Raw genomic sequence first — 27,651 nt, forward strand, 5'->3', positions numbered from 1 at the left:
TAACATTCTATGGTCATAACGTTTTGCTACAAGATCTGCACGTTTATATGTACGTCGCTATATCGACCGCCACGCATGCGCAAAAGCACGCATGCGCGTATAGCCGGTTCCTGATAGGAACACTGATCCCAAGCTCCATAAAGTTAGCCGGTCAACATTCACTTTTATAATTTTTTTTTTTTTTGACAAATTGTTTGTTGGTGATTGTTGGCCGTTACAATGTTTGTTGGTTAATATTTTTTTTAAAAATACAAAAATAAAATTTTGTGTGAAGTTAGACGTAAAGATATTATTTTTGTTTCAATCTTAGTTCAATAAATGCGCAATTGTTTGTTGATCACGGAAGGACGGAGCATAAACATATACTATAAGCGAGGGGGCTCAAGCTTAAGTGAGGAGGGAGATTTTGACTTTTAGCCATTTTGGTCAGCGACATTAGCGCTGCTATCTGTTAGTACTTAACAGAATTAATTGTTTAACTTCTTTGGTAATGAAAACTTTTGAAAATAAAATTGAAAATAATGTTTTATAAATTATTTTTTGCCCCTTAAATAATATTAATTTATTATAAAAATGTCTATAACTAATATTTGTATCAGTTATTTTCGCAACATAAAAATAACGCATTTTAATAAATTTTAAAATAATACTTTTTACTAAATATATTCTATTTTATTTTTTTACTAAATATATTCTGACAAATTAAAAATGTGGTCATTCGAGTTTGGTCATTTGAATAATTTAATAATTCTATAAATATATTATCCATATATAAATGGGATAAAACAACGTGGGCAACATGATATATATTATATTTATTTGATACAATTTCATTTTTTTTTTTTTTTTTTCATATAAAACCTAATAACTTTTTTGGTTTCTTTACATATTAATGACGCTTTTAGATGGATATATTAAAGAGCCACGATCATTTAAATGTATCTTTTTACGTTTAAAAAATAAGATATTTTTAAGTACTAATGAGAATTAATAGTTAATGAGTTCTTCTGACTTTTGGCAATTTGAAAGAAATAATACTATTATTATTGACTAGATAGCAGCACTAATGTCGCTGATGTGGCGCGGATTCAATAAACAACTAGACTTCGTAACGTTTGGTAAAGTTTAATGTTCGAACGATGAGTACAATAAGATGGTCAGCAAACAAATGATTAAATTATAGTTATAAAGTTTTGTAAATGTTTTTCATGTTGCTATGTATCAAATTAAATCAATAAATGAGAAGAATGAAATTAGTTGGTGAATGAATGAAATGAAGTTAGTAGTGCTGAAGTTGGTAGTACTGAAGTTGTCGCTGTACGCCACAGCACTCCCCTCCCAGCGATGTTCTACGTTGCGAATTTAACTTTCTTCTTAGGGCCAGAATAAGTTTTAAATTGTTTACCCGAAGAAGTCGAAGTAGATGAATCAGAAGAAATAGAAGGTGTCGTAAACACCAAAGTGCCGGTGTCTATTTCTTTTGGAAGGAAGGCTGGTTTAAGACGTTCGGTAGTGATATTTACAGTTTTACCTAAAATATCAATCGTGAAAAGATAATCATTAATTTTTTCAACAACACGAAAAGGACCAGAATAAGGAAGTTGAAAAGATTTTCTAACAGTATCATCTTTAACCCAAACGTGAGTACAATCGTATAAATTTTTATGAAAGAAAGGAGTTTTCTTATGATGATGTGCAGTTGGTCTCGATTTAATTTCTCTCATATGAATTCTATGTTGTTCAATAAAAATGTCAGGATCAGAAGGAAGATTTTCAATGAAAAATTCTACAGGAATTTTTAGTGATCCATAAAGCATTTCCGCTGGAGATGCATTTAAATCTTCTTTGAAGCAAGTGCGAAGTCCAAATAGAACGGTTGGTAAAATTTCAATCCAATTTTCTTTTGCGTGACACATGATGGCACTTTTTAAAGTTCGATGCCATCTTTCCAGAATGCCATTGGAAACTGGATGATAAGCTGAAGTTCTTATTCGCTCGTAACCTATAAGGTTGGTAAGAGCTTTAAATAATGCAGCTTCAAACTGAGGACCTTGATCGGTTGTAATTGTTTGGGAGGCACCATATTTCGCAACCCAATGTACATAGAAAGCTGAGGAAATAGTTTCCGTAGAGATTTCTATCAAAAGAATCGGGAAAATCTGGAAAATCTGTCAATCATGGTTAAACAATAACAAAAATTTTGACAAATAGGAACAGGCCCAATTAAGATGAATATGTTGAAAACGTTGATCTGGAACAACAATTTTCTGTGGAAGATTTTTAGTGTATTTCTGAACTTTAGCACGTTGACAAGATAACCAAGATCTTGCTCATTCTTTGATATCCTTCTTCATGATTAGCCAAATATATTTCTGTTGTATTAATTTACAGGTAGAACGACAACTTGGGTGAGATAAACCATGAACAACATTAAATATTTTTCTACGAAGTTGTTGAGGTACATAAGGACGAATATTGACAGTAGAACAGTCACAGAAAATGGATGTAGTAGAACCAGAAAGTATAAGTTTCTGTAGCTTGAAAGATGGATTAGTAAGAAGTGTTTTTAATTCTTCATCTTTTTTTTGTAATTCGGCTAATTCTTCCAGAGAAACTATCATTGGCATCGAAATGGATTCGATTCTTGAAAGGGAATCTACAACTACATTTTGTTTGCCAGAAATATGCTCAAAATTAGTTGAAAATTGAGCAATGAAATCAAGATGTCGAATCTGTCTGGGAGATGCTTTATCTAATTTCTGTTGAAAAGCATAAATTAGAGGTTTATGATCTGTCCGAATGAGAATTTGGCGTACTTCAAGCTTATATTTAAAATGTTTAATTGCTAGATAAATAGAGAGAAAGAAGTTCTCGATCGTAAGTACTGTAATTACGTTGAGTGTCACTTAACTTTTTTAAGAAAAATGCAATTGGTTTATTAATCCCATTAATTATCTGTTCTAAAGATGCACCTACTGCAAAATTTGATGCGTCACAAGTAAGGATGAGAGGTACATTCGAAGCAGGATGTGCTAAAGTGGAAACCCATAAAAGTTCTTCCTTACAATTCTTGAAGGTTTCATCCGCTTCAGAAGTCCAGGTAATTAATTTTCTATCTCTTTTCCTACTATCCTTTAAATATTCTGTTAAAATCGCTTGATGTGATGCAGCGTTTTTTAAACATCGACGATAGAAATTAATAATTCCTATGAATCTTCGTATCTCATGCATAGTTTTTGATTTTTTATAATCTACTATAGCTTTAACCTTTTCAGATGTTGGCTTAATTCCTTGCTTAGTGACTAAATAACCAAGGAAAGGAATTTCATGTTTGCCAAAGAGGCATTTGGACAAATTAATAGTCATGCCAAATTGTTTGAGATGATTAAAAACAATGTGAAGATGTCTAGAATGCTCTTTCTCGTCCTCAGAAGCAATTAATATGTCATCAAGATAGCAAAAACAAAAATCAAGTTCTGATAGTATAATATTCATGAGACGTTGAAAAGTTTGAGCAGCATTACGCAAACCAAAAGGCAGGAATTCAAAGAGGCCAAAAGGTATAGTAACAGCTGTTTTGAGTATGTCTTCTTTAGCTACAGATACTTGATAATAGGCTTTAACCAAATCAATTTTTCAAAATATGTTTTTACCATGTAAACCAACAGTGAAATCTTGTATAGGGGGAAGTTGATATCGATCAGGAATAGTGGCTGCGTTCAAAGCTCGATAATCTCCACAAAGTCTCCATGAATTCTGTCCATTTTTGAGAACCATATGAAGTGGAGTTGCCCATGTACTGTTTGACGGTCGACAAATTCTTTGTTCTACCATGAGGTTGAATTCATCCCTTGCAAATTTCAATTTTTCTGGAGACAGTCTACGAGGTGTCGAAGCAATCGGACCTTTAGTAATAATATGATGTTCTACATGATGAATCTTGATTGTAAAAATAGGAGCAAAACGAGTTAATTCAGAGAAATCAGCGAGAATCTTATAAAAAGGTAAGTCAGAAAATATAGTGCAAACTGTTAAATGATAAACTCTAAATAGTTTTTCTTTAAAAAAAAGACTGGTAACACTATCAAAAAATTGTTTATTTTTTATATCGAAAAATTTCATAATGATAAAAAGTCTGTTCCTAAAATAGGTCTTTGAATATCCGCAATGCAAAACTTCCATCTTAAAACTCTTCTTAATTCAAGATTTAAAGTTAACGTTTTGAAATCATAAGTATTAATGGTACCATTAGCTGCATAAAGTTTAAAAGAAGAAGCTTGAGAGTTTGATATTAATTTTTTAGAAACCAAAGAAATGTCAGCTCCTGTATCGATTAAAAAATTAAGTCTTGAGAACTTGTCAAAAATAATGAGACGATTGGTAGGTGAACCGTTGTCAGCCGCCTCACAACTCAACGGTGGAGTTAGTTTTCTTGATTATCAATTAGAGATTTAGACATGTCACAAGGTATAGTACATTTTAATGCTTTAGTAACGAATTTTTTGTGATAAAAACAGATTTTTTGGTTTTCTTTTTCTATTTTATTACTTGACAATGATCTAAATCGTCTTTTTTCTTTGTATCTAAATTTAGATCTACTACGTGGGCGTTTAATTTCAAGTGCAGCAATTCTTCGTTTGAGATATGCCAAATTTGAAGTATTTTCTTTAACTGGGGAAGCTATTGATGCTACTTACAGGCTAGTTTCGCGATTCATAATTTTATCGGTTCAGCCAGTTTAAAGAACAATCTTCAACAACAGCTAAAGTAGCTTGAACTTGGAAAGCTAATCTTAGTAACCAAATTGAATGCAAAATGTTTTCCGAAATAGCTCCTCCCGCTAATTGTTTAATTTCTCGCAAAAATTCTGATAGTTTTTTGTCATTTAATTCTATTCCGGCTAATAATTGTCGAAAACGTTTTCCTTCAGAATCCGTGAATCGGTTAATTAAAATGTTTTTAATATGAAGATATTTATCTTTTTCAGATGGATTTTCGATTATCTCCGCAATTGCTAATAATGCTTGCACATCAAGATGCTGAACAACTGAGCTATATTTAACGTCGTCTGAGCGAATTCGAAAGATTGTAAATTCACTTTCTAATCCAGCAAACCACAATTTAGGCTGTTTATGCCAAAAATTCGGTAATTTGAAAAAAAACGAAATTTATTTGAATGGATCTCGTTTGGCTGACCTTATTGATGAGGCTCACTACCGGTATGACGAAGAGTTTCCAAATTATTTGTTACGTGTTGCTGGAATTCCTCTAATGGAATTGACGCTAAAGTTCCTGGAGTAGCAATCGGAGATCTGTCTAAAGGCATCGATTTTTTCTTGATATGAAAGTTTCCGAAGTCGGTGGTTTAAGTTCACCCGTGCGGGTACACAAAATATTTTCACAATCTTGTATCACGTCGAGGTCACCAGTTGTGGTGCGGATTCAATAAACAACTAGACTTCGTAACGTTTGATAAAGTTTAATGTTCGAACGATGCGTACAATAAGATGGTCAGCAAACGAATGAATAAATGTTATAAAGTTTTGTAAATGTTTTCCATGTTGCTATGTATCAAATTAAATCAATAAATGAGATGAATGAAATTAGTTGGCGAATGAATGAAATGAAGTTGGTAGTACTGAAGTTGTCGCTGTACGCCACACCGAGCAAGATAGTTGATGTCTCTCTACTCGCCTTCGCTCTTCAAGTATTATGCTCCGTCCTTCAAGTCCGCGGGAAAAACTAATTAAAATGTTTGTTGGTTCATATTTGTCTTGAAAAAACTAATGCTGGATGCGGTTTTGAAGGCGGGGGAGGGCAGTCCTTTGGAGTATTTTGTAGGACGATGCCGTGATTGTATACGTGAAATTTTAAATGCATAGAGCGCAAAGATCGTTTGGGATTAACCGACGGCAAGGTGGCAACTGAAATGATAAGAATGCTTGGTTTTCATTCACCTCTATTTTCTATTGCTACCTTGCTGATTTTAACCGTCGGTTAACTTAACTAAAGGTGGTGAAATTGGCCCTTAGGATGCGTTCAGATCGCCTGAAAATCTATAATTCACGTAACATATATTATAGATTTCCAAGCGATTTATGCGCTCTATGCGTGAAATGGAACGCAACTTTAAGCGGGGAGCACACACTTTTACATAAGCGCATAACTATAAGCATAAGAAAATTGATTGGTTCATTTCCTTATGCATATATTTGTGGACCAATCAATTTCTTTATGTTTATGATTATGCGCTTATGCAAAAGTGTGTGCTCCCCGTTTTAAGGCCATTGCACGTTAAAAAATTTTAGTCATAATCATAATGCCGTAAAAAAGTTGACCAATCACAATCAAACATTCTACATAATAAGAATGTTTGAACTGTGATTGGTTGATTTACTTACAGCTTTACGATTATGACTAAAATTTTTTAATGTGCAATGGCCTTTAAGCTGCGGTTGGAAGACGCTAGAAATGCTTCGAAGCATTACATTAACCAATCAGAATAAAGAAATCTTTGCTCTTTTTGTTCTGATTGGTCAATCAAATGCTTTGAAGCATTTCTAGCATCTTCCCGACCGCAGCCCACAATGGGGAAAGTGAGGTTCGTTAGCAGTCCATAGGTATATATATGTATAATATATAGATATAAACGTATGTATTGCAACAGATTGCAAGCGATTACAAGTTGCAACTGTATTTACTATATTTATAAATCAAAAGAAAAGTAAAGTGCAGAAATGGGAAAGGGATTCAACAATTACATGTGCAAGAAATTTTTCCATCCAGCATCACGAGATAATTTGAAACGAGTATGAAAATACAATATAATCTTTTTATTATAATTGAAAATATTTTTATATAGCTGTGTGAGAAAAATTATATTAAATCTTATATTTTATATTTATATCTTATATCTTATATTTTAAAATAACATACAATATATTTTTTAATTATAATAATTATTATAATTTAAAAAAAATCGATTTCTCATGTAATTTAGCAGTTACATTTTATTGAAATTTATTATATTTTCATATCCGAATCATGATATTCTTCTTTGTATTACATGTATGTGCATGAGAGAGAAAGAAAAAAATTAACCAATTTATAAAATTTACAATTTATAAAATGTGAAGAGAATTATCAAGAGAAAAAATTATATTGATAATTGTTTTTAATTAGGATTGATATTTATATTATAACTTAATCTTAATTTATTAACCTTAATACCACTTGTTAAATAGGTTATGCAGTAGTAAATACAAAATTTTTTTGAATACCTCTTTAATAAGTTTTCAAATAAAATTTTAAAAGAATATAAATAAAGATTTTATATTGGTATTGAGTTATAAAAGTAAAATAATTTTTGATTATGTAATAGTTTCTATAACAAATTAGTTTTATCATGCATAATATTTAATATACATTTAGAAATATTTTACAATAGAAATCAAAAAATTAGAAAATATTGGCAGTATACATGTCGATTTTGTTATATATTTAATTAATCTTATAATAAGCAAAATATATTTCTTTATATTAAATATATGTTTTTATGTCAGGTATGGATGGCAGAACAGCAAGCAGAGGCTTATAAGAAGAAGCAGGAAGAACTGCGAGTACAATATGAGAAAGAACAAGATCTTCATAATAATAAGTAAGTTTACAATGTTATATAATAAATAATCTAGTTTCTAATATAAAATTTTCTTCAGAGCATTGCTGAGCAAAGAGAGCAAGGATAAACTTAGTGTGAACTTCATGTATGAACCACCTCCTGGAGCAAAAAAAGAAAGAGAGAAGGAAGACAATGAGCCTGAATATAAATTTGAGTGGCAACGGAAATATAATGCTCCAAGAGAAAGTTATTGCAAAGGAGATAGTGAGATACGAGATCAACCTTTTGGTATACAAGTAAGAAATGTACGATGTATCAAATGTCACAAATGGGGACACATAAATACAGGTAATTTAATAATATTTATAATGTTATTAAATTATGAGATTACTTTTTACTCTTTTAGAATATTACCAAATTATTTTTTAAACAAATGAGTTTTAAGCTTTATCTGTTATTAAGCAATTTACTTGATGATAATTGATCTCATACTTATCTTTTATCGCATCTTCAGTAAACTGCTGAAAAAATTTATGGGGAAAATAAACAAGTTCTCATTTTAATTATAAAATTCTGAATTAATCTTAAATATAGTAATCTTGTAATTGCATTTCAGACCTATAAATACAAAATAAAAAACAAGTTTTAATAAAAAATTATTTTTAGATAAGGAATGTCCATTATATAGTCAAGCAATGAGTGTTGTAATGGCAAATAATAATTTGCAAGTATCATCTGCTCCAGATACCATGATACTTGTGCAACAGATGCGAGAAGATGGTTTGGCTCTAAAAAAGTAACATTATATTATAATACATATTATTTGCATGCATGTACATGTACTTGCGTGCATGTTATGTGTATTTGCAAGCGTATAATGTAGAAATAAGTTTTAATAAATAAATAGCCTAAATTATGAAATAGATTATTAAAAGAGAGAATAAATAGATATTAAATTATTAAATTTACTTTATGTATATATTGCAGATCTGTGTTAGATGCACAACAGCATTTACGAATTCCAGAAAATGAACATCCTATGATCTCTGAAGATGAAGAACAGTCAGAATTATCTTTTCTAAAATGTCTGTCAAAAAAGGAGAAAAAAAAATTATTATTGTAAGTTAATTGAACTATATAATACACATTTGTAATATATTCATAGCATATAATAATATATAATATATTCTCTTAGTAATAATAAGAATATCTGAGAATTTAAAAAATATCTTTAATATAATTATTGTTTAATTTTATTTACTTAGAAGATTATTTATGTTTATAATTGAATTATAGGAAACTACAATTATTAGAAAAGAAAAATCGCACGAAAAGGAAAAGAAATCTGAAGAAGAAAAAAATTAGTAAAAAATCTAACAATAATAGCAGTGATACTAATACTAATAATGATAGCAATAGCAGTAGTAGCACATGCACCAGCAGCGATTCGGAAGATTCTTGTTCAAAAAAAGATAAGGAGAGAAAAAAATCCGATTCTAAAGAAAAGTATACTCATAAACATAAAAAAAAACGAAATAATGATGAGCATAAATATAAACGTAAAGAGAGGAATAGCAATATCAAATATGAGACAGATAAGAATCGTTACGATAGAGAAAAGAAAATTAAAAATGAAGATAAGAACAGAAACAATTTGCAATACAAAATAAAGAAAAAGCATGCTCATTATTAACAACAATTTTAAAAAATTTTATAAAATGTAAACGTATCATGTAGTTATGAAATAATTAATAATAAAAAAGTATGTTTATATATTATTTAATTTTAAAATGCATATCACAATTTAATATATCTTGGAGACAATAAACATTCTATTCTATCTGCAGGTTATATAGATTGATCCTTTAGTTGCAAATGACATGTACATATAATAGCTCTAAAAATATTTTCTTATTTTTAAACAAATGTATATGCGTCCTCAAGAAGCTCATTAATTAAATCATATATGATTATTGTTCTCCTCACAACAGATAGTTTTCGATTGAAGCGCATTGCAGCTGAAGGATTAATACCTAAATATTTGCACATATATGTACATATTTTAATGGAATAGATTGTAAATTAATTACAATATTTTATTCAATGACTGAAACATTTCTAATAACCACTTATGATACAAACATTAATAAATTTTATTTTAATAGCATGCACTTTATTTTTATAAATCAATGAAGCACATTAACATTATTGATATTCTTACAATTCTTATATATAATTATAATGTAATATATATCTCTCTTTTTCCACAAAGATAATATATGGAACCATTAGCAATGTACATATATATTTTGTATATTACAGATGTTAATTGAATTCTTTTTTTCTTAAGTAGCGCATATTATTCAAAAACGTCATAAATAATAATTTTTCTTACTTTTGTAATTTATTTTGTAATTTATTTTTGTAGTTTTTATAATTAATTAGTTTAATAACAATCCTGTCTCGCATATATGTTTTTATATGAATATACTATTGTATTGTGTGTATATATGTGTGTGTATCATGTATGTGCGCGTGTGTAAAATAGCCACTGGCCTTGAACACTTGGGCATTTCGAAATCACATAATTATTTTTTGCAAATAAATTACATTTTCAATGAGATACAATATTATTACTTTTAGAAAGTAATATTGAATTGATAGCTATATATACAATTAATTCATTATGTTTAACAATGAGACTTGGTATGTGTATATAGCTAGATAAAACGAGAGAATACCTTTATTATATTATAATTGAAACATTTTCATCTTTTTTATACTGTTGAAAATGATATAACAATTACGATTAATCTTAGAGAAATGCTGTTCTTTAATATGCAACCTACAAAGTTGCTCTAGTTAGAATCACTAAAAAATCGACTTTACTCTTACATATATGATACAATGTAGAATTTTCATTCAATATAATTTTTTTTCTACTTTTATTAAAACAGATTTCTCTTTACATAATAAATTAAATATATAATTACAGGACAAAACGTAGCGAATCTCATTTCCTATGTAAGATCCCTCAATAATTATGTTATATAAATATGAATGTAATATTCAAACAATAACCGGAATGTAGAATTGTTTTAACGAGGGTTGATTACAAATATAATTTATCTTTTATACATGTTTTGTATCTATTGCATAAAAAAGAAATTGATCAAGATTAAAAAATATATTTTCATTCAAAGTACAAGTGTTTTACTCGAAGTAAAGAAGTTTAGTTAAATGTGGCAAAACATTAAGGATTAAAAAACTAGAAGATTGATTTAATTTAAAAATAAAAATAGATTCAATCATATAATATATTCTTGAAATGCAAAAAAGAAAAAAAATCGTTGGAAAAAATTTTTCTGTAATATTTTTTTATTCTAATATTTTTTTAAAGCACTCGTCTCTTTATACATATAAATCTGTACTATTTGAAACTCTATTGCTAACCAATTATGTTATAAGTGATATGATTGTGGTATTTGCATTACTATTAATACAATCTATAGATTTGAACTGCATTTCGCTCATAAATTTTTCATTAATGTCATAAATTTGTTTTCTAACAAATGTATTTGTTCATATATTTACATAACAAAAAGATATATTATTCGCTTTCTTGCATTGCAAACGAACATTTGGCTATTACGAAATAGTCTAAGTTGTATGTGCAAACATATCGCGAGATCAAAGAGGCCGCCCAAATTTATTGTTTATTTTTTACTATATATAATATATATATATATATATATATATATATATATATATATATATACATACATATATATATATATATATATATATATATATATATATATATATATATATATTTATATTGAATTTGTGCTCTAAATGTAATGCTGTTTGTCGTTTATCGGCACACTAACGTAAACGATGCAACAGCTTTATGGACTATATTTCTTTCGTTCATAGTTCGTATCAGAAAATTGTGTGTACAATGCATTGCAGCACTATAAACGATTCGGTGGCTGGCCGAGATCCACCATCTCAGTGTCCTCTACGCTATTGGATCCTATCATATGCTGTCTATGCTGCTGTTGAAAATCTAACGATGGATGCAGATGAACATCCATCGTTTTAGGTGAAGAGAAACTGTGTAAACCAGCCGCTGCACCAAAACCAGTATTGTTCACCAGTGTCCTACGCGGGCTTCTAGCGTTTACGACTTTCGGTTGCGCATACATTTCTTCCAGGACACTCGGTGCCACGTACGTGAAACCCTGAAATATCATGTTTGCAGATTCACTTAGCGTACTCTCAACTGGTGAATCAACCGGCACGGTCGCTGTGAATTGCTCGTCAAATTGCGACGTATCGTCAGCGCTTTTCAAAGACGGTTTAAACGGCGGATCCAATTTCCGCGCGATTACGTCCTGCCAATTGATATGCTTGAAAAAGTTATGGTTCTTAATTTGCTCGGCATCTTCCAGACCGGAGCCTAATCTTTGAGCAACTTGTCTTTTCAAGAGTTTTCGTATTAGATCTCGGGCATCCGGTGTTAGATACTGTGGAAGACTTAGTTTTCCTCGTAAAATTTTTTCGATAGTTTTCCTTCTATCATCACCAGTGAATGGCGGCATTCCAGTAAGCATGTCAAACATCAAAGCACCTAAACTCCACCAATCCACTGCTTTACCATGACCGCTCCGAGTTAAAATCTCTGGGGCCATGTACTCTATCGTTCCACAAAATGTGTGCGTCACTGTTCCTTCCTGTATATGTTCTTTGCAAAGACCAAAATCTGTCAACTTAACATGACCTTCAGCATCCAATAAAATGTTCTCTGGTTTCAAATCTCTGTATATAATTCCTTGATTGTGAAGATGTTGCAGCGCCAATATAATTTCAGATAAATAGAAGCAGGCTGTGTCCTCTAAAAAAATACCTTCTCGATCAAGGTATGTGAAAAGTTCGCCACCGCATAGATATTCCAAGATCAAATATAATTTGCCACCAGTTTGAAAAGCGTACATAAGATTCACAATAAATGGATGTTTTACAGCTTCCAAGATGTTTCTCTCAGCTTTAGTATGAGCGGTATCTTTCTGATTTCGTATAATGGATGCTTTACGCAGTACTTTCATAGCAAAGATACTGCCTTTATCTTTTCCAGTAACTTTTCTAACTTGAAAGACCTTCCCATACCCACCTTCTCCTAAGATCTTGCATAATTCAAAATCCTGTGGACCAGCTTTTTCTTGACCAGGATTTACATTCTGTTCAGACAACTGAACTCTCTCCAAATTTTCAGATCTGCAAAATAATTCAATAACTCTTTTAATGACATTCAATAACATTTTAATGACAAAAAAAAAAACATTTATTCTAAAATCATACAATCAAAATACTTACTCTAATATAGTGCTTACAGTCGCTGCATGATCATATTCCTCCTAAGAATAAATATATTATGTTATTATATATTTATATTATGTATCACTACCACTATGTCATGCATACATATAGTACATACATGCATACATGCCATACATGCATACATACATACATACATACATACATACATACATACATACATACATACATACATACATACATACATACATACATACATACATACATACATACATACATACATACATACATACATACATACATACATACATGCATACATACATACATACGTACATACATACACATACATACATACATACATACATGCATACATACATACATACATGCTACATACATACATACATATACATATATATATATATATATATAATATGTATAAAAAAAACAGAATCAGAAATTTAAAAATTTCATAAAAATAAAAATTTAGATAGAATATTCAAACTACCATCAATGGCAATACTAATTTATCTACTCGTTTGTGTCAGAGTTTCAATTTTCACATTTTAAATAGTGAGTATATATTATGTTATAAATGTATAAACAAAAACATTAAGTTATCTTGAGAAATGCATGCATTTGTTATTGAACATTATTTTCGACCAAATTTATATCGTTTCATGCAAAATCGGTTCAAGGAGAGATTTGGAGAAGATATATTTTGCAAGTCAGTGATTCAACATATGACTAAATATTTTCAATAAAATTTATCTTATAATTAAATTAAAATTATCCTAATTAAATTAAAGAAGTTCAAGTTTGTATTGATAATCTAGGATAATAATTTAAAACTTTTTGTATAAAATTTCAATAAAATAAATTTTTTGAAAATGTTAGATGAATTTTTACCTCTCTGTTTTCGATTACATCGTCATCTGATTCATCTTGATTTGTGATATCTCCCTCGTGCAATTCAATGTCAAATACTCCTGCCATTCTCAGTTTGTCAAACTCACATCAGAAAATTATAATTTAGGGAAGACGTTTAATTCGACAAGATGTTTTACTATAGGTAATGTTGTATGAGAATCTTTACATAAACTCTATGTACACACATACATGTATGTATATATATATATATATATATATATATATATATATATATATATATATATACGATTATCTTAAAAATTGGAGCGTGTTTAAAAGAGGACTTACCTTGAATTATAAAAATATGATGTGCGAGAAATCTCTTGTATTCATCAAGATTTTTCAAATACACAATCGCAGGAAGTGGAAAGACCAAGTTTTAACAAGATCCCTAAATTCACATATGTAATTGCAAATACACGCGTGAAAGTAACCTGTATTTGAGGTTGATATTAAATTCGACGTGACGTTCCAATATAGAAATATACAAGTTGGATGAGTTTACACATGTGTGTGTGTGTGTGTGTGTGTGTGTGTGAATTTTGGCAGTAATTGTCACATTAAATACTAGAGGGCAGCATGCGAAATTACTTTCATAGCATTTTTGAATACATTTTTTGAATACACGGGTTTTAATCCATCGCACCCATGACAGATCAATTAATCACTATTTTACTATGAATTCAAGTCTTTTATTGACAGAGATGATGCAATAATATTAATGTCATTAATCAACCTTGGGTCAACCTGCTTTATTCGAATACATTATTGGAGTGCTGTTTCACCCAGACATAATATTTATAAAATATGTACAAAATATTTATAATAATTATTTGAATATTTTATGAATATTCATCAAAATATTTTTGTGATCTTAGATCTTAGATATTTAATTGCTATTTAATAGATCATAAAAATTTCATGATAAATATCATAAAAATATTTACAAAATATTTTATTATTTAAATATTTATTTTTTACTTACCATAAATATTATAATATATTTAATCTATATTTTAATAATATATCGAATAAAGTTTTTATTTCTTTTTAATATATACAAAATATGTATAAAATATTTATATAATATTTCAAAAAAAATAGTAATAAATATTTATAAATATTTATCAGAAATTTATGTGCTGTTTGAGCATGACAAACTTTGGAACTTCGGAAAATGGAATCTCAGAAAAATAATAGAGTGGGGATCAACCAATCAGACTTATTTGAAGAAATTTAAACTTATTTAAAAGGTTATAGAGATTCTTATATGCGTATAAAGAAAACTTTTATTGTTAATAAATATTGTTCGTTAAGTTTTCATTAATATATAAATATTCAATTTTTTATCAATAGTTATTTTTCATAAATAGTTATTATCAAGATAAAAAATTACGTGCTTGTCAAGCCGGAATTTTTGTGACTAGATTTCCCATAATAATAATTATAGAATTTTTTAAATTCAAAACATTTATATATAACATTTACATATTCTTACCGTTTTATAACAAAAAAAATAATTATTATTCCAATGAGCAAGACAATATTTTTAAAACTATTTTACAAAAATTTTTAAAAACATTGTTTGCTTATTGGGACAGTAAAAAATCCATAAAAAAGAGAAATTTGAATGGAATTTTATATAGACACAGAAGATAATGAAGAAATTTTCTAAATTAAAAGACGGTAAAATTAGAATAGCATTCCGTTTCTTCTTAAAATCGCTCCATAAAAAGTCGAAAAATCAGATTGGCAAATTTCTTCGAAATTCCGTTTTCCAAAATTCTGACTGTCATGAGACAACACCTTAATCTTTAAAGGTGTCTTTTCACACTGACGCTCGACGCTCATTTTTAATTCGTATGATGTTAGCTGACAACTAACACTTTTTTTAAATAATTATGTGCGAAATCAATTGTATTTTATTTATAGATGTAGTGCATTTATTTTTGTTTGTTAGTTCATAATTAATTTTTAATTAATTATTTAATTGTAGACCATAAAACTAACCGACATGTACTATAAAATTACAAAAATAGATGTGAAATCGATTGTATTTCGTTTATAGATGATTGCATCCAGAGTCTGGCCACGTAATAGCAACTTTTGATTGGTCCGCCATTTTTTGGCAACTCCTGCTGATGTTTGAATGGAAATGGCAAAATAACAGTAAATTGTCACAATTAAAATTAAAAATATACGTAGTAAAAACAATATATACATAAGAATTTTTATTGTACAAGAAACGTGTAAAGAGACAGTTTGAGTAAGAAAATAAAAGGAGATAAAAAAAATAAAGAACAAAAATTATAATAATAATTTATTGTATTAAAATATTTATATTTAAAAACATTGTAAAATACATAATATACTATGTAATAATAGAAATATAGAACATGTAATGATAAACAAAACATTTTTTAAAATTTAATAAATTATTGAAAAAACAAGATAAAGGCACATTAAGAAAAAATATTATGCATAGCCATAGATTTGCTATCATACCTACATTTACTAAGCATGGTATTTTTCTTTTCATAAATATGTAAACGCAAAACAATAAATCTTCTGATAATTTTGGAATATAATTTATAACAGTTTAAAATGTGATCAACAGGAACATCGTTAAATTTAGATATGAGAAATAATTTAAAATTTATATTACCTATATCTAAAAAATATTTAGAATAATGTTGGAATTATTGCAAAAAGGTGCAGCACACCCACCCATTTTGCAAAATTATTCTTCGAATATACTTCTGATCACAATTCAGCATTTTCCATATGTAGCCATATGTAGTAGCAGCAACACTGTCATGCGCATCGTTTAGAGTAAGATGGCATATATTTCTATCTCTCTCGCAGAATTTTGCCAAAACTGCCGTGTTGATCAGATTCTGTTACAAGAACTCTAATTCCGTCTTACTATCAACGCGAGTTCTGATTGGCTACTGTTTTTTTGCTTTCTACTTTTCTGCCAAGGTGTGAATTCGCCCTTAGACTAGAGACGTGTTCCGAAATTTACTTTTATTATCAAAAATCTATAATATAAACTATAGATTTTCGATATTTGCAGCGAATTTCGGAACACAATCTAAAAAGAACTTTGCTTGCAGGTTAGTTCAGATCAAATGATTATCTGTAACCTGCAACTACGGTCTTCTATAGAAGACCGTATCTGCAACACAGAACTAATAATTATTTTTATATAAAATTGTATTTGCAATTGTTTCAAGTGTGCATGAAGATGTTGTCATTTGGGTGTAAATTTAAAGCGACAAGCCTCACTCAAAATTTGTCAAAAGCATTGAAACTTTTATCGACGCCCCATTCAAATGCCCCGGAACCAAAAAACAACGAGCCAAAACGTTAGCATCAATTATCTACTCTAATCTGTTGGAAACCAGAAAAAAGTCAATTACATATTTTCATTTTTCAGAATTTCGCGTATTGGAACTTTACTCACAGAAGAGGACTATGCAAGAGAAGCGAAAAATGCGAAAAATATCCATACCACCACCGAGAGCTGTGGACATGCCTGTCGATCAGGATTGGCCATCAGTATGGCCAGGTGCTCGAACTTTTCACCCAGCCATAGTACCTCTGCCATTGCGTCAAGGATACGTAGAAAAAGGCGTGCCACCAAATAAATACGCCAATGCTGAACTCATGAAAATACCAAACTTCCTGCATCTAACACCACCAGCAATTCAGAGGCATTGCGAAGCGTTGAAACAATTTTGCACAAAGTGGCCTACAACTTTGGAAGATGAAGAAGAGTGTAGAAAACATTTTCCCATTGAAATTATAACATCCGATTACTGTTACTCTTCGCCAACCATTAGAGAGCCACTTGCTAGGATCGTGAATCTGCAAGTAAAATTATCCTTGCTTCATTTAGACACTCATGCTAAAGATAAGTTATTGAGATTGCTGGGAAATAAATACAATCCAGAAACAGATATAATAACAATAACGACTGATAGATGTCCAACTAAAAAGCAAAATTTAGAATATGCAAGGTATCTTCTCACGGCAGTATATCACGAATCTTGGGTAAGTAATGTTAACAGTAATCGAAAATTAATGCAATATACATGTTTATATTTTTTTTATTGCACATAATTCTCGAATATTTTATATTGTAGAGAGTGGAAGCTTGGGAAGCTGAGAAATCCATAGCAGACATGGAATATTTTGATTGGGAGACTAGCCAGAGTCGTACAAGTCTGGTAACTCTGTATGCATGGCCGATAACGCCAACTGATTACGATTACGAAACTATCCCGCATGCGATAGAATATAAAATTGCCGTCTCGGATCTTATAAACAACGGTGAAGATCAATATTCGGTTAATAAATACAAAGAAGCCGTAAAAAATTTGTTAAGTCTTAAGTGTGACAATAAAGGTTGAACCAAAATAGCAAAGCGAACTAAATTCATTATCGTTTTACCAGCAGTACCATTGTATCCTGTGGTTTCCGTAAATGAGAGGGGATGTCCTACTTTTAAAATCAATTTGTCATGCACACACAATTTCACGCTCATTAGAAAAAAGGCATACATTATAATAATATAATAATGTAATGAGATTGGAATTGTTATCTACATCTGTATTCGAATTTACTATAATTTAAGTTTTACTTCAACAACTGGAGCGCGTTCGAAAATGAGATTGCTATCATTTTTCCTGATATTTACATATATATATAATGCATCGGAAACATCAAGACACCTTATTGTTGAAATGTGAGGTAAACATAGGCATAAAAGAAAATGCTGAAAATTTCGTTACTGCTCGGTGTATTTGATACAATCCTTTGTGAAATTCATGCAAGATCGGAGACTACAAGTCAAGCATCATCTTGCAGAAATCCACCTCTATGTTACTTATCGGATATATACAAGGCTGAATCAAGGAGCATGTTTTTCCCTTATGTAAATTCTTACAATTATGGCAGGCAACAGTCAAATCTTCAACGTAGTTACTACAGTGGATTCGATTCATCTACACTACCAGCTTATTATTCGTAAGTAATAATAATTTTAAATAAGAGTAAGTGATAATAAAGTAAAAAAAAGTGATTTTTAAATTATAATTAAATTATAATTAATATTTTTGTTGCAATTATATGTTGATATTAATTCTGTTACATATATATTTTAGGGCTTTTGATCCCATCAGCGTGTTAGCATCATTAGCATTTTTGGCATTTCTATTGCAATCATTCGCTTCGCTCTTTGATCATTCGAGATCAATTTTGCCAACAATAATTAGTGGCCGACAATCGACCGTGGACTTAACTATTCCAGAAATTTCGAAACATGTGTCACACGCTTTGCAGAAATATGTAAGTATTTCAAATTGAATAGCATATAGAGTACAAATAATAAAAAAGTAAAAATATTATGATACATTAATTTTCAGGAAAATCTCAATGAAGATTTAGAGAGCAAATAATTGACAAGATAATGACAATTTTTTGCCATTTACATGCAATCTTAGACAGTAATTTTTGTCTTTCTTATTGTACAATTGATTTCTTTCAGCAATTTCCATAAATGATTTATTTTTTTCCTTAAAAATACAAGTAGTCGACACTCTACACACAACAGAAATTCTATATTTCGATTAAGATAAAATTTTTTGATTAATCTTGGATAATTTAAAAAAAAATATAATTACATCTCTCTCACTCTCTCTCCCTCTCTCATGCATACAAAATATAATAATTTACAGTTATACAAAAATTATCGTTTTAATTTTCTTGATATATTGCATTACTACATTTATATATATATATATATTTTTTTTTCAAGCTAAGACATAAGATAATATTAAAAAGTCATTTTATTGTATAGTCAACTTTAACCATATAGTCAAGAGAGATCTATTTATGAAAAAAATTACAATATCCAGTATTACATATATTTTATTCGGATTCCTTTGAGGGATCCTTGTTAAAATTATAACTATTTAGCATAATATTGATAAGGCCACTATTTTCCCAATGTTAAATTGAAAAGATAGATGTCTCAAATTTTGATCTGATATTACCATGGAACTCTAGTAGATGGTAGAGCTGGAGTAGGTCTGTAATAAAATATTGTATTTATATTAAACTATTATTATTAAAATATTATACATGCAGGGTATCCCAAAAAAGCCGCTGGACGTTTTTTTCAATAATAGATTCTTTGGCCAAAACGATTTGAAGATAATTTTTCTTCGATAAGCAAATATCAAGAAAGGACATCATTTTTTTGCAACTTTCCATTTTTTATCACGTCTTTGTAACTAAGCCTTAAATTAAAATTCTTTCTCTCCTCTCTCTCTCCTTCTTTTTATTAAATTCTAAAATTAATTGAAAAATGTATTTTAATCTTTTAACTCTCTCTCTCCATAATGTTTAGTTTGCAAAAAATCTTTCTTTTTCAGTAACTTATAACTCGAAAATTATTGATGCTTCATCATTTTCACTGAAAAAAAGAATCGTTCCCAAATTGACCAGAAAATCTGTTATTAAAAAAACATTGGTTTTGGGACACTAAATAAATAAATAAATAAATAAATAAATATATATATATATATATATATATATATATATATATATATATATATGTATATTATGTGCGTAAAATCTAGAGAATAATTTAAATAAAAGATTTATTTGTTGCTTAGAATTAAATGTAAAATCAAATAACACTGATAATTGAAAGGAAGTCTTTATAGCTGCCTGTGTAATTGTTACTCGATTCTTCTTTCAAGCAAGTCAAAATGAATGAGCAAAGTATTAGTGTTTATCTTCTACAACACGATATTATTTATTTTCCGATTAATGAAAGTATTAAAGCAACAGATACAAAGATTTAGTGCTCAATTTGAAGAGATTATTTTTTTCCAAAATATTGGAAGAAATCTTTAAAAAAAGAATGAACAAAAATGAAAAACAGAAATCATTCTATCATCTAATTATAAAATTTTGTATAAGAAATCCTCTGGCTTATGTCAAAAAATTCTTCCAAGCATATTTATATAATTCTAATAAAACAACACTATATATTTTAAATAATTTATATATTTTCAACTTTTTCAAATATGTTAAAAGCATTGCATTGAAGTGCACAAAGACTATATAAAAAAATAATATTAATATATAATAATTTATCTTTAAGAATAAATTTAAATAAATAAATTTTTTGATCTTAATTTATGTATATGTTAATTGCTTCATATTTTGATATTATTTAGAACATTTATTTATATATTTAGAACATTTATCTGTTCATCTATTTTAAATACTATTAATAAATTCTTAATGTTTGATAAAGATGTTAACTTCTTACACTAAAAATTTTGTTTATTATTTACCTCTTTCCAAAAGTAGATTTATGATATGGATGCGTAGTCATAATGCCGCGTCTCTCTTTATTACGTATCACCTTAAGCGCCACATCCGTTCTTTCCTCGGCATTATTGTGCCGAGATGAAGTCGGTGTAAGAGCAGTTGTATTACTCTTTAACTTATTTAAAATTGCAATGCTCTTGGCGCTCATTTGAGTAGGCTTCTTATTCATATTCTCCTTATCTACTCGACTATTATTCTGTACAATACTTTTATTATTCGTTAATAGCTTTCTCATCTGCTTTGGAGGTGTGCTGTTGTTTTCGCTGTTTTTATCAGATAGTACACGTTTTCTTGTTATTTTTACAGTAGTTTTCTCACGTGGAATTTCTTGCACAGATTTGTCATTCACATTATTTTCATGACTATTACTCTCGTTGCCTAAATTAAAGACATTATCGATATCGTTATTCTCATTTGCAGCAGCGTCAAAAGTAAAATTCAAAATATTCGTAGTCTGATCGTCGCATCTCTCATTTGCTTCCGGTGTTATCGCAACAGCTGGTATAGGATTATTTAAAGGATCCATTACATCCATACTCAAACAAGTAAATACATTGAAATTTTCCTCATTGCTTACTGTGTCAGAATCAGACCATTTGATATTTCGGAAACCTTCAAGCAACTTTATTAATTCTTTGAATTCCAGTTGCATTTTATCAGTCATTGTTCCATAGCCTTTCACCATATTGTAATAATTTTGCAATGTATTACTCATTACTTTCATTATAGTGTTAATTGATTGCCTCTCACATTGCAGGAGACTACAAAATTTCTTCATGTGTTGCTGCATATAGGGAATCCAACATTTCTCAATGTCGGAAATTTGCAAAGACAATTTACTTTGTAAATTCTCATCAAAAGGTTTAACTTTTAATTGAGAAGTAGTTATTTCTTGTATTTCTGTCTCAACCGAACATAATTTCTGCCATGTCGCTTGCATTTGTGTTTTGAGAGAATCTCTTTGCCGTTGGAAGTAATGTAAAGATTTGTTGATACGAGATTTTCCACTAGCGTTGTGTTCTTCCACTGACAAATCATTGGCAGCTGTTGTCAAATTATACAGTCTATCGTCTGCATCTTTCTTATAAAGTATCCTGCAAGCTAAAATCTTATCGGAACTTTCCAAAGTTAGCACTTTCTCAATCAAATCTTTCTTCTTTTCATATAACTTTGTAAGTTTGCAATGCATTTCCAACATCAATTTATTTGGTTTATTTACCAGCGATGATCCATTCTCAAAAGCTGCTAATTTTGATTTCAAAATATCTATTTCCTTCTTTTGTTCCTCCACTATCTTGATATAACCAGCAACATGCATTTCGCAAGACACATTCTTTTTGGCATATGATTTGATTTTCTTTGCGCGATTTGCATATCTTAAAGTATTATATGTATCTTCATAACTAAGGCTAGAGGGACCAATATTAGCTATCATAACAGTATGGCAATTACCACCAAGTGAATCTTTCAGTAGCCTCGTGAGTTTGGAATCTCTATATGGAATATGTTTTATACCATCTGCTAGATTATTTATACAATTTCCAAGGGCCAGTAAAGATTTATTAATATTAGCGCCTTCCTTAAATCTTACACCTTTACAACCAGTAGCTGAAGCTCTTTCAGATCCTGCTAAGTCGATCATAGACAACTTGACTCTCTGCACTTGACTATCCAACTTATTAATTATCTTGATATATACTTGGAAAACTGCATGGCTTCTACTACTTTCCTTATTTGCATCTGTTGGATGTTGAGTACGATTTTTATTACCTTCTGCCAATAGTAATAATAATTCTTCAGCGCTTTGGATAGCAACTGGTTCTAAACCAGCAACTACAACTCCACATCTACCATCTTCTCTCAAGTGTAATTGGCCTGACTTATGCAACAAGTCTTGTACATTCTCATTATATATTTCCAAGTAAGATACACCTAGGTGAAATTCGCGATGTTTACTTTGTTTCTCGATCTCGTAGAAGAGCTCTGCTACAGTACGATACGTAATACCAAGATCTTCTTTATTGCCCAGCATAGTATGAGTTTTGCCAGCGCCAGTGGCACCATAAGCAAACACAGAGCAATTGTAGCCGTCGAGGAGTCTAGTAATCAAGCTCTTGGTGCTTCCTTCAAAAACATCAATATTGGTCGATGTCGTGCTAAAAATCCTGTCAAAAATGAACTGCAACTGCTTATTCTGTTTCTTCAGCATATCCCTACTTTTTTGCGCTACATTGTGAAAGAAAAATGGTGTATCCCGCACTTTCGGATCAAAAATCAACATCTTATCGTCGACAACCTCAACTACTGTTCTGCTATTATCCTGCAGCTCGCGTTCATTATACGGGCGAACTCTCACAATTACTTTGATAGATATCTCGGAAGTATCCTCGCTTTGAACAATTGCAGTGCCGCTTGTGCTCGGCTTGACCAATTCGCCACTCTGAAACAGCTTTTTTCCCATCGCCTTCATAGTTTTGCTAGGCGAGACTACTTTACTGAGATCTTTCTTATTGAAAACCATTGCCTTTATGCTTTTGTAGACTGTGAAATATTAATAGTTTTTATTTAGTTAAATATAGTAAAAAAATAGGTATAATACTATTAGATAAATATATACATTATTAAAAAAATTTGTATTAAAAAAAAGAATCATAGTTTGAGAGCAAGTAGTATTAATCAAAATAAGAAAAAATGTATAATTAATATGGGTTCTACAATTAATATGTAATTAATGTAATTAAATGTATTTATTAATACATTTATGTGTTTATAATGCAATAAACATATTGTTTATTGCATTATAGACACAATCAACAAGAAAACGGCTCAAATAAAAAAATAGTCTGATCGTCGAAAATATTAATTGTAGGGATCTTGTTAATTAGACTTTTTTTTCTTATTTTGATCAATACTACTTGCTCTAAAAAATGTGATCCGTTTTTTAACACTCTGTAAAATTAGTTGAAAAAAAAATCTGACATGTGTAATTTTATACATGATTAGATAATTCTAAATAATTCTAACTATATTATACCATCTTTCTCGGATATCACGTTTCGTCGAAATAATAAAAAAGCAGAATTAAAAGCATGCTTACTCAATTGTTCTCATCAGTCCTCACATCGTGATACAGCTGTATCTACTATATGACAAGCTATTGCTGTAACTTCAAAAATTGTTTTGATTCCAAAAACAAGCTCCTCTTATCCGTGAACACTCTACTCGAAGCAAGTTTTATCGTGAGAGGAAAATGTATTAAAACTGACGCGTATCAATGAATAAATATTCGACATCAAGCACATGCGAAAAACCGTTAGCGTTTATGTTTCAGTTTTGAATTTTAATTTAAGAATCGGAAGGAAAAACTACGGTGACCTCTGTCGGCCGGCCGATGAACTATTCGATTCGTTTTATGCACATCAAGGACCACACCAAAGTTAGCCCCCCCCCCCCCTTCCAACTTTGACTATTGTGAATTTTTTTTTACCAATCGTTTGGTGGTTGTTTGATAGTGTTGATATCAAATTCAAAACATTTGGTAGTTTTCCGTTTTTTCACAAAAAAATAAACAAATTTTTACTCTTTTTTTAGCCCCCCCACTTTAACTATTATGGATTTTTTTTACCAATCATTTAATCGTTGATTGCTAATGTTGGTACCGCATTCAAAATGTTTGGTAGTTGCCCGTTTATTTAAAAAAAATTGTTAACAAATTTTTAATATTTTTACCATTCCTTCCGCCATTGTTGCAAGTTGACCAATCAGAACAAAGCAAGTTAATTGGCCAACTACCATAACTCCAATCGCAACCGAGTTCGCAACCAAATAAGCTTTATAGAACTATACGAAAAGTTTGTTCTTAAGTGAATTTAATGCAAAGAGGAGAGATGTAAGGCTATGGTACATAAAAAAAACTTAGAGCCAATTTCATCATTCTTCGGTTAGATTAATGGTAGGGTGGCAACTGAAATGATAAGAATGCTTGGTTTTCATTCTCCTCTATTTTCTGTTGCCACCCTGCTGATTTTAACCGTCGGTTAACTTAAACTTAACACAGAAGGTGGTGAAATTGGCCCTTAAGAATTTCATCTATATAGAATTTTAAGCCGATCGCACACTTTCCATAACCGTAACCGTAATCGTAACTGTAACGTAAAGGCCATTGCACGTTAAAAAATTTTAGTCGTAATCATAATGCTGTAAGAAAATTGACCAAACACAATCAAACATTCTAAAACATAATAAGAATGTTTCGTAAACGTCCGTAACGACACGACAACCGAATTAAGCATTGCGATTGGTTGAATCCTTGATGCCATTGCACGTTAAAAAATTTTAGTTGTAATCGTAAAGCTATAAGTAAATCAATCAATCACAGTTCAACATTCTTATTATGTTTTAAAATGTTTGATTGTGATTGGTCAATTTTCTTACGGCCTTATGATAACGACTAAAATTTTTTAACGTGCAATAGCCTTGACTGGTCAATTCGGATACATTTTAAGTCTTACTGCTTATGGGCCATGGCACACAAAAAAAAACTTAAGCAGTAAGACCCAAGACGTAAGTGAATTAACCAATTACGTTCAAACATTAAGGCCGGAAGATCTACAATAGATAAGCCTTAGCTCTAAGAAATTAACCAATCATATTCGATTATTTTTCTTACATTCAACTGTGATTGGTTAATTTCTTACAGCTTGTTACGTCAACGACGCTCTTTCTCTCTCTATACCTCAGTTAGTGAGAAAAAGATTGCTCTCTACTTTTATAGGGCAACCTGCTTTCACCGGTGTTACATCTCAGCGACGCTCTTTCTCTCTCTATACCTCAGTTTTTGAGAAAAAGATTGCTCTCTATTTTTATAGGGCAACCTGCTTTCATCGGCTATACCCCAGGGACCCGAGAGCTAGGACTAATCTAGTGGATCTAGGGGAATGATGTAGGCGCGAAACTAGTTGGTTACTAGAAAGTTTTACCAGGTATTTTAGGGATATGAACGCAACTAGGTATATGTAATTCGAAGGTTAATCAAGTTTAAAGAATAGAATTTTAATATTATAATAAAAGAAATATATCGGTTATGTGTCTAAATATCTAATATATTCATCTATGTTCAAATGATTTTCAGTTAATTGATATTTTAATTGGGAGCTTAGATCACGAGAAGGAATTGTTAAATTATGTTGATAACTTTCCTTAACATGTATTATATTTTGATATAATTGATTTAGTAATATAAACTCTGGCGTATACGTAAATAGGCCAGTAGGGTCACTTATTAGATAGAGACCGTTATTAGTTAAGTTGATTTTATTATGAGGTTTTATTCGTGAATGTTTTTGAATGTCTCTATGAAATCTATGAGAGGATTTCAGGCGATTTATAACGGCTAGAGAAAAAAAACTCTTTTACAAGATATTATACGAAGTTTTGATTTATTAGTAAAATGTTTAAACTGAGATAGATTAGAAATGCATTTGACGCGTTTCTTTATGCCGGATCAATGGTTCCGTTTTTTACGGCAAGCCCACTTGTATTGCGGGTTCACCATATGCAAGGGGCTTATTACTTAAGATATATATTAATTAGAAAAAGTACAAGAGTTATAGAATTAAGATTCGGAAAGAAATATTATAATAGAAATTAAGAGTAATTAATAAATTGTGGACACTAAATAATAGAGAGTTAGTTAGATCGAATTAATTTATTATGAGAATTGTCTAAGGAATAAGGTCTTTTATTTAATATCAATACTTGATTATATTATGACTCTAAATTTCTGATAGAAAGAGAAGGTTTAGAAAAGAGGTCGAATGTCGCCAGGGCACCGTAATTAGAGCTCGGCAATTAGATTCAAGGATTGGGTTGTGTTCAGAAAATTAGATAATAAATTGGATTTCAATTTAATCTCCTGTTGTCATTTCTAGTGGGAGGTTTTTAAATTGATAGGAAACGCCGCCAGGGCACCTAGATCAGCGCTCGGCAACTAGGGTTAAGGGTTATATAAAAAATTCAAGAAGAAAGGAGGAAGTCGCCAAGGGCACCATAAGCGCTCGGCAACGAGGTCAAAATTTAGGAAAAAGGGAGTCGCCAGGGGCACCATAAGCGCTCGGCAACGAGGTCAAAATTTAGGAAAAAGGGAGTCGCCAGGAGCACCATAAGCACTCGGCAACGAGGTCAAAATTTAGGAAAAAGGGAGTCGCCAGGGGCACCATAAGCCCTCGGCAACGATGGATTTTCGGGAAAAAGAGCAGTGTTGCCAAATTAAGTTGAGTTCAAATGACAACAGTAGTATATATTTTGCATGGAATTTATAAATCTTACTTAGTATTGATATTATGGGTGTGTTTTAAATA

At 30.2% G+C, this 27,651-nt stretch overlaps 5 protein-coding genes and 1 long non-coding RNA gene across 16 annotated transcripts; 4 read left to right on the plus strand and 2 right to left on the minus strand.

Annotated features, from left to right (window-relative positions):
- Positions 1 to 1,087: 1,087 nt before the first annotated feature.
- Positions 1,088 to 5,741, plus strand: LOC126850157 (uncharacterized). Of its 9 annotated transcripts, none has more exons than XR_007687496.1 (11): positions 1,088 to 1,640; positions 1,757 to 1,875; positions 1,953 to 2,285; positions 2,392 to 2,521; positions 2,610 to 2,877; positions 2,967 to 3,100; positions 3,276 to 3,560; positions 3,684 to 4,004; positions 4,304 to 4,467; positions 4,594 to 4,767; positions 4,988 to 5,740. It is a non-coding gene; the product is annotated as an uncharacterized LOC126850157 (long non-coding RNA). The 9 variants fall into 9 exon arrangements; XR_007687495.1 differs by having other exon boundaries at positions 1,953 to 2,098; positions 4,988 to 5,739; XR_007687501.1 differs by having other exon boundaries at positions 1,953 to 2,098; positions 2,392 to 2,458; positions 4,988 to 5,739.
- Positions 5,742 to 6,556: 815 nt separating this feature from the next.
- LOC126850144 (corepressor interacting with RBPJ 1) lies at positions 6,557 to 9,396 on the plus strand. 2 transcript variants are annotated; one of them, XM_050592850.1, is made up of 6 exons: positions 6,557 to 6,620; positions 7,563 to 7,657; positions 7,716 to 7,966; positions 8,285 to 8,414; positions 8,606 to 8,737; positions 8,915 to 9,396. In XM_050592850.1, exons 2-6 carry the CDS (start codon positions 7,569 to 7,571, stop codon positions 9,309 to 9,311), a joined length of 999 nt encoding a protein of 332 aa, XP_050448807.1. In that variant the 5' UTR covers positions 6,557 to 6,620; positions 7,563 to 7,568; the 3' UTR covers positions 9,312 to 9,396. The 2 variants fall into 2 exon arrangements, with proteins under 2 accessions (XP_050448807.1, XP_050448806.1); XM_050592849.1 differs by lacking the exon at positions 6,557 to 6,620 and adding an exon at positions 6,643 to 6,809.
- Positions 9,397 to 10,000: 604 nt separating this feature from the next.
- LOC126850138 (ribosomal protein S6 kinase beta-1) lies at positions 10,001 to 14,363 on the minus strand. Its single transcript, XM_050592839.1, has 4 exons — positions 14,171 to 14,363; positions 13,862 to 14,018; positions 12,995 to 13,035; positions 10,001 to 12,895 (listed from the first exon to the last, which is right to left on the minus strand). The coding sequence occupies exons 2-4, from the start codon at positions 13,946 to 13,948 to the stop codon at positions 11,593 to 11,595; spliced, it is 1,431 nt and encodes a 476-aa protein (XP_050448796.1). The 5' UTR covers positions 13,949 to 14,018; positions 14,171 to 14,363; the 3' UTR covers positions 10,001 to 11,592.
- Positions 14,364 to 16,866: 2,503 nt separating this feature from the next.
- On the plus strand, positions 16,867 to 18,311 carry LOC126850145 (28S ribosomal protein S35, mitochondrial). Its single transcript, XM_050592852.1, has 4 exons — positions 16,867 to 16,998; positions 17,119 to 17,250; positions 17,322 to 17,938; positions 18,031 to 18,311. Exons 2-4 carry the CDS (start codon positions 17,124 to 17,126, stop codon positions 18,295 to 18,297), a joined length of 1,011 nt encoding a protein of 336 aa, XP_050448809.1. The 5' UTR covers positions 16,867 to 16,998; positions 17,119 to 17,123; the 3' UTR covers positions 18,298 to 18,311.
- Positions 18,312 to 18,321: 10 nt separating this feature from the next.
- Positions 18,322 to 19,410, plus strand: LOC126850154 (uncharacterized). Its single transcript, XM_050592869.1, has 3 exons — positions 18,322 to 18,913; positions 19,051 to 19,234; positions 19,312 to 19,410. The coding sequence occupies exons 1-3, from the start codon at positions 18,660 to 18,662 to the stop codon at positions 19,342 to 19,344; spliced, it is 471 nt and encodes a 156-aa protein (XP_050448826.1). The 5' UTR covers positions 18,322 to 18,659; the 3' UTR covers positions 19,345 to 19,410.
- A 61-nt stretch (positions 19,411 to 19,471) lies between these two features.
- On the minus strand, positions 19,472 to 24,673 carry LOC126850129 (kinesin-like protein KIF18A). 2 transcript variants are annotated; one of them, XM_050592826.1, is made up of 3 exons: positions 24,390 to 24,628; positions 21,256 to 23,833; positions 19,472 to 19,977 (listed from the first exon to the last, which is right to left on the minus strand). In XM_050592826.1, exons 2-3 carry the CDS (start codon positions 23,811 to 23,813, stop codon positions 19,938 to 19,940), a joined length of 2,598 nt encoding a protein of 865 aa, XP_050448783.1. In that variant the 5' UTR covers positions 23,814 to 23,833; positions 24,390 to 24,628; the 3' UTR covers positions 19,472 to 19,937. The 2 variants fall into 2 exon arrangements, with proteins under 2 accessions (XP_050448783.1, XP_050448784.1); XM_050592827.1 differs by lacking the exon at positions 19,472 to 19,977 and adding an exon at positions 19,986 to 20,238 and having other exon boundaries at positions 24,390 to 24,673.
- Positions 24,674 to 27,651: the final 2,978 nt, after the last annotated feature.

This window comes from Cataglyphis hispanica, chromosome 5 (assembly GCF_021464435.1).
Source record: "Cataglyphis hispanica isolate Lineage 1 chromosome 5, ULB_Chis1_1.0, whole genome shotgun sequence".
NCBI classification, from domain to species: Eukaryota; Metazoa; Arthropoda; class Insecta; order Hymenoptera; family Formicidae; genus Cataglyphis; species Cataglyphis hispanica.

Bases quoted from the DNA above. Each gene is read 5' to 3' on its own strand.
- LOC126850144 (XM_050592849.1), top strand. From the start codon at position 6,738: ATGGGAAAGGGATTCAACAATTACATGTGCAAGAAATTTTTCCATCCA. The intron at 7,658-7,715 runs GTAAGTTTACAA...AATTTTCTTCAG, and splicing joins CAAGATCTTCATAATAATAA to AGCATTGCTGAGCAAAGAGA. The intron at 8,738-8,914 runs GTAAGTTAATTG...ATTGAATTATAG, and splicing joins GAGAAAAAAAAATTATTATT to GAAACTACAATTATTAGAAA.
- LOC126850138 (XM_050592839.1), bottom strand. From the start codon at position 13,948: ATGGCAGGAGTATTTGACATTGAATTGCACGAGGGAGATATCACAAAT. The intron at 13,036-13,861 runs GTAAAAATTCAT...ATTTATTCTTAG, and splicing joins ATGTAATCGAAAACAGAGAG to GAGGAATATGATCATGCAGC. The intron at 12,896-12,994 runs GTAAGTATTTTG...ATTATTTTGCAG, and splicing joins ACTGTAAGCACTATATTAGA to ATCTGAAAATTTGGAGAGAG.
- LOC126850145 (XM_050592852.1), top strand. From the start codon at position 17,124: ATGAAGATGTTGTCATTTGGGTGTAAATTTAAAGCGACAAGCCTCACT. The intron at 17,251-17,321 runs GTTAGCATCAAT...TTCATTTTTCAG, and splicing joins AAAAAACAACGAGCCAAAAC to AATTTCGCGTATTGGAACTT. The intron at 17,939-18,030 runs GTAAGTAATGTT...TTTATATTGTAG, and splicing joins CAGTATATCACGAATCTTGG to AGAGTGGAAGCTTGGGAAGC.
- LOC126850154 (XM_050592869.1), top strand. From the start codon at position 18,660: ATGCTGAAAATTTCGTTACTGCTCGGTGTATTTGATACAATCCTTTGT. The intron at 18,914-19,050 runs GTAAGTAATAAT...TATATATTTTAG, and splicing joins ACACTACCAGCTTATTATTC to GGCTTTTGATCCCATCAGCG. The intron at 19,235-19,311 runs GTAAGTATTTCA...ATTAATTTTCAG, and splicing joins CACACGCTTTGCAGAAATAT to GAAAATCTCAATGAAGATTT.
- LOC126850129 (XM_050592826.1), bottom strand. From the start codon at position 23,813: ATGGTTTTCAATAAGAAAGATCTCAGTAAAGTAGTCTCGCCTAGCAAA. The intron at 19,978-21,255 runs GTAAATAATAAA...ATTTTATTACAG, and splicing joins AAATCTACTTTTGGAAAGAG to ACCTACTCCAGCTCTACCAT.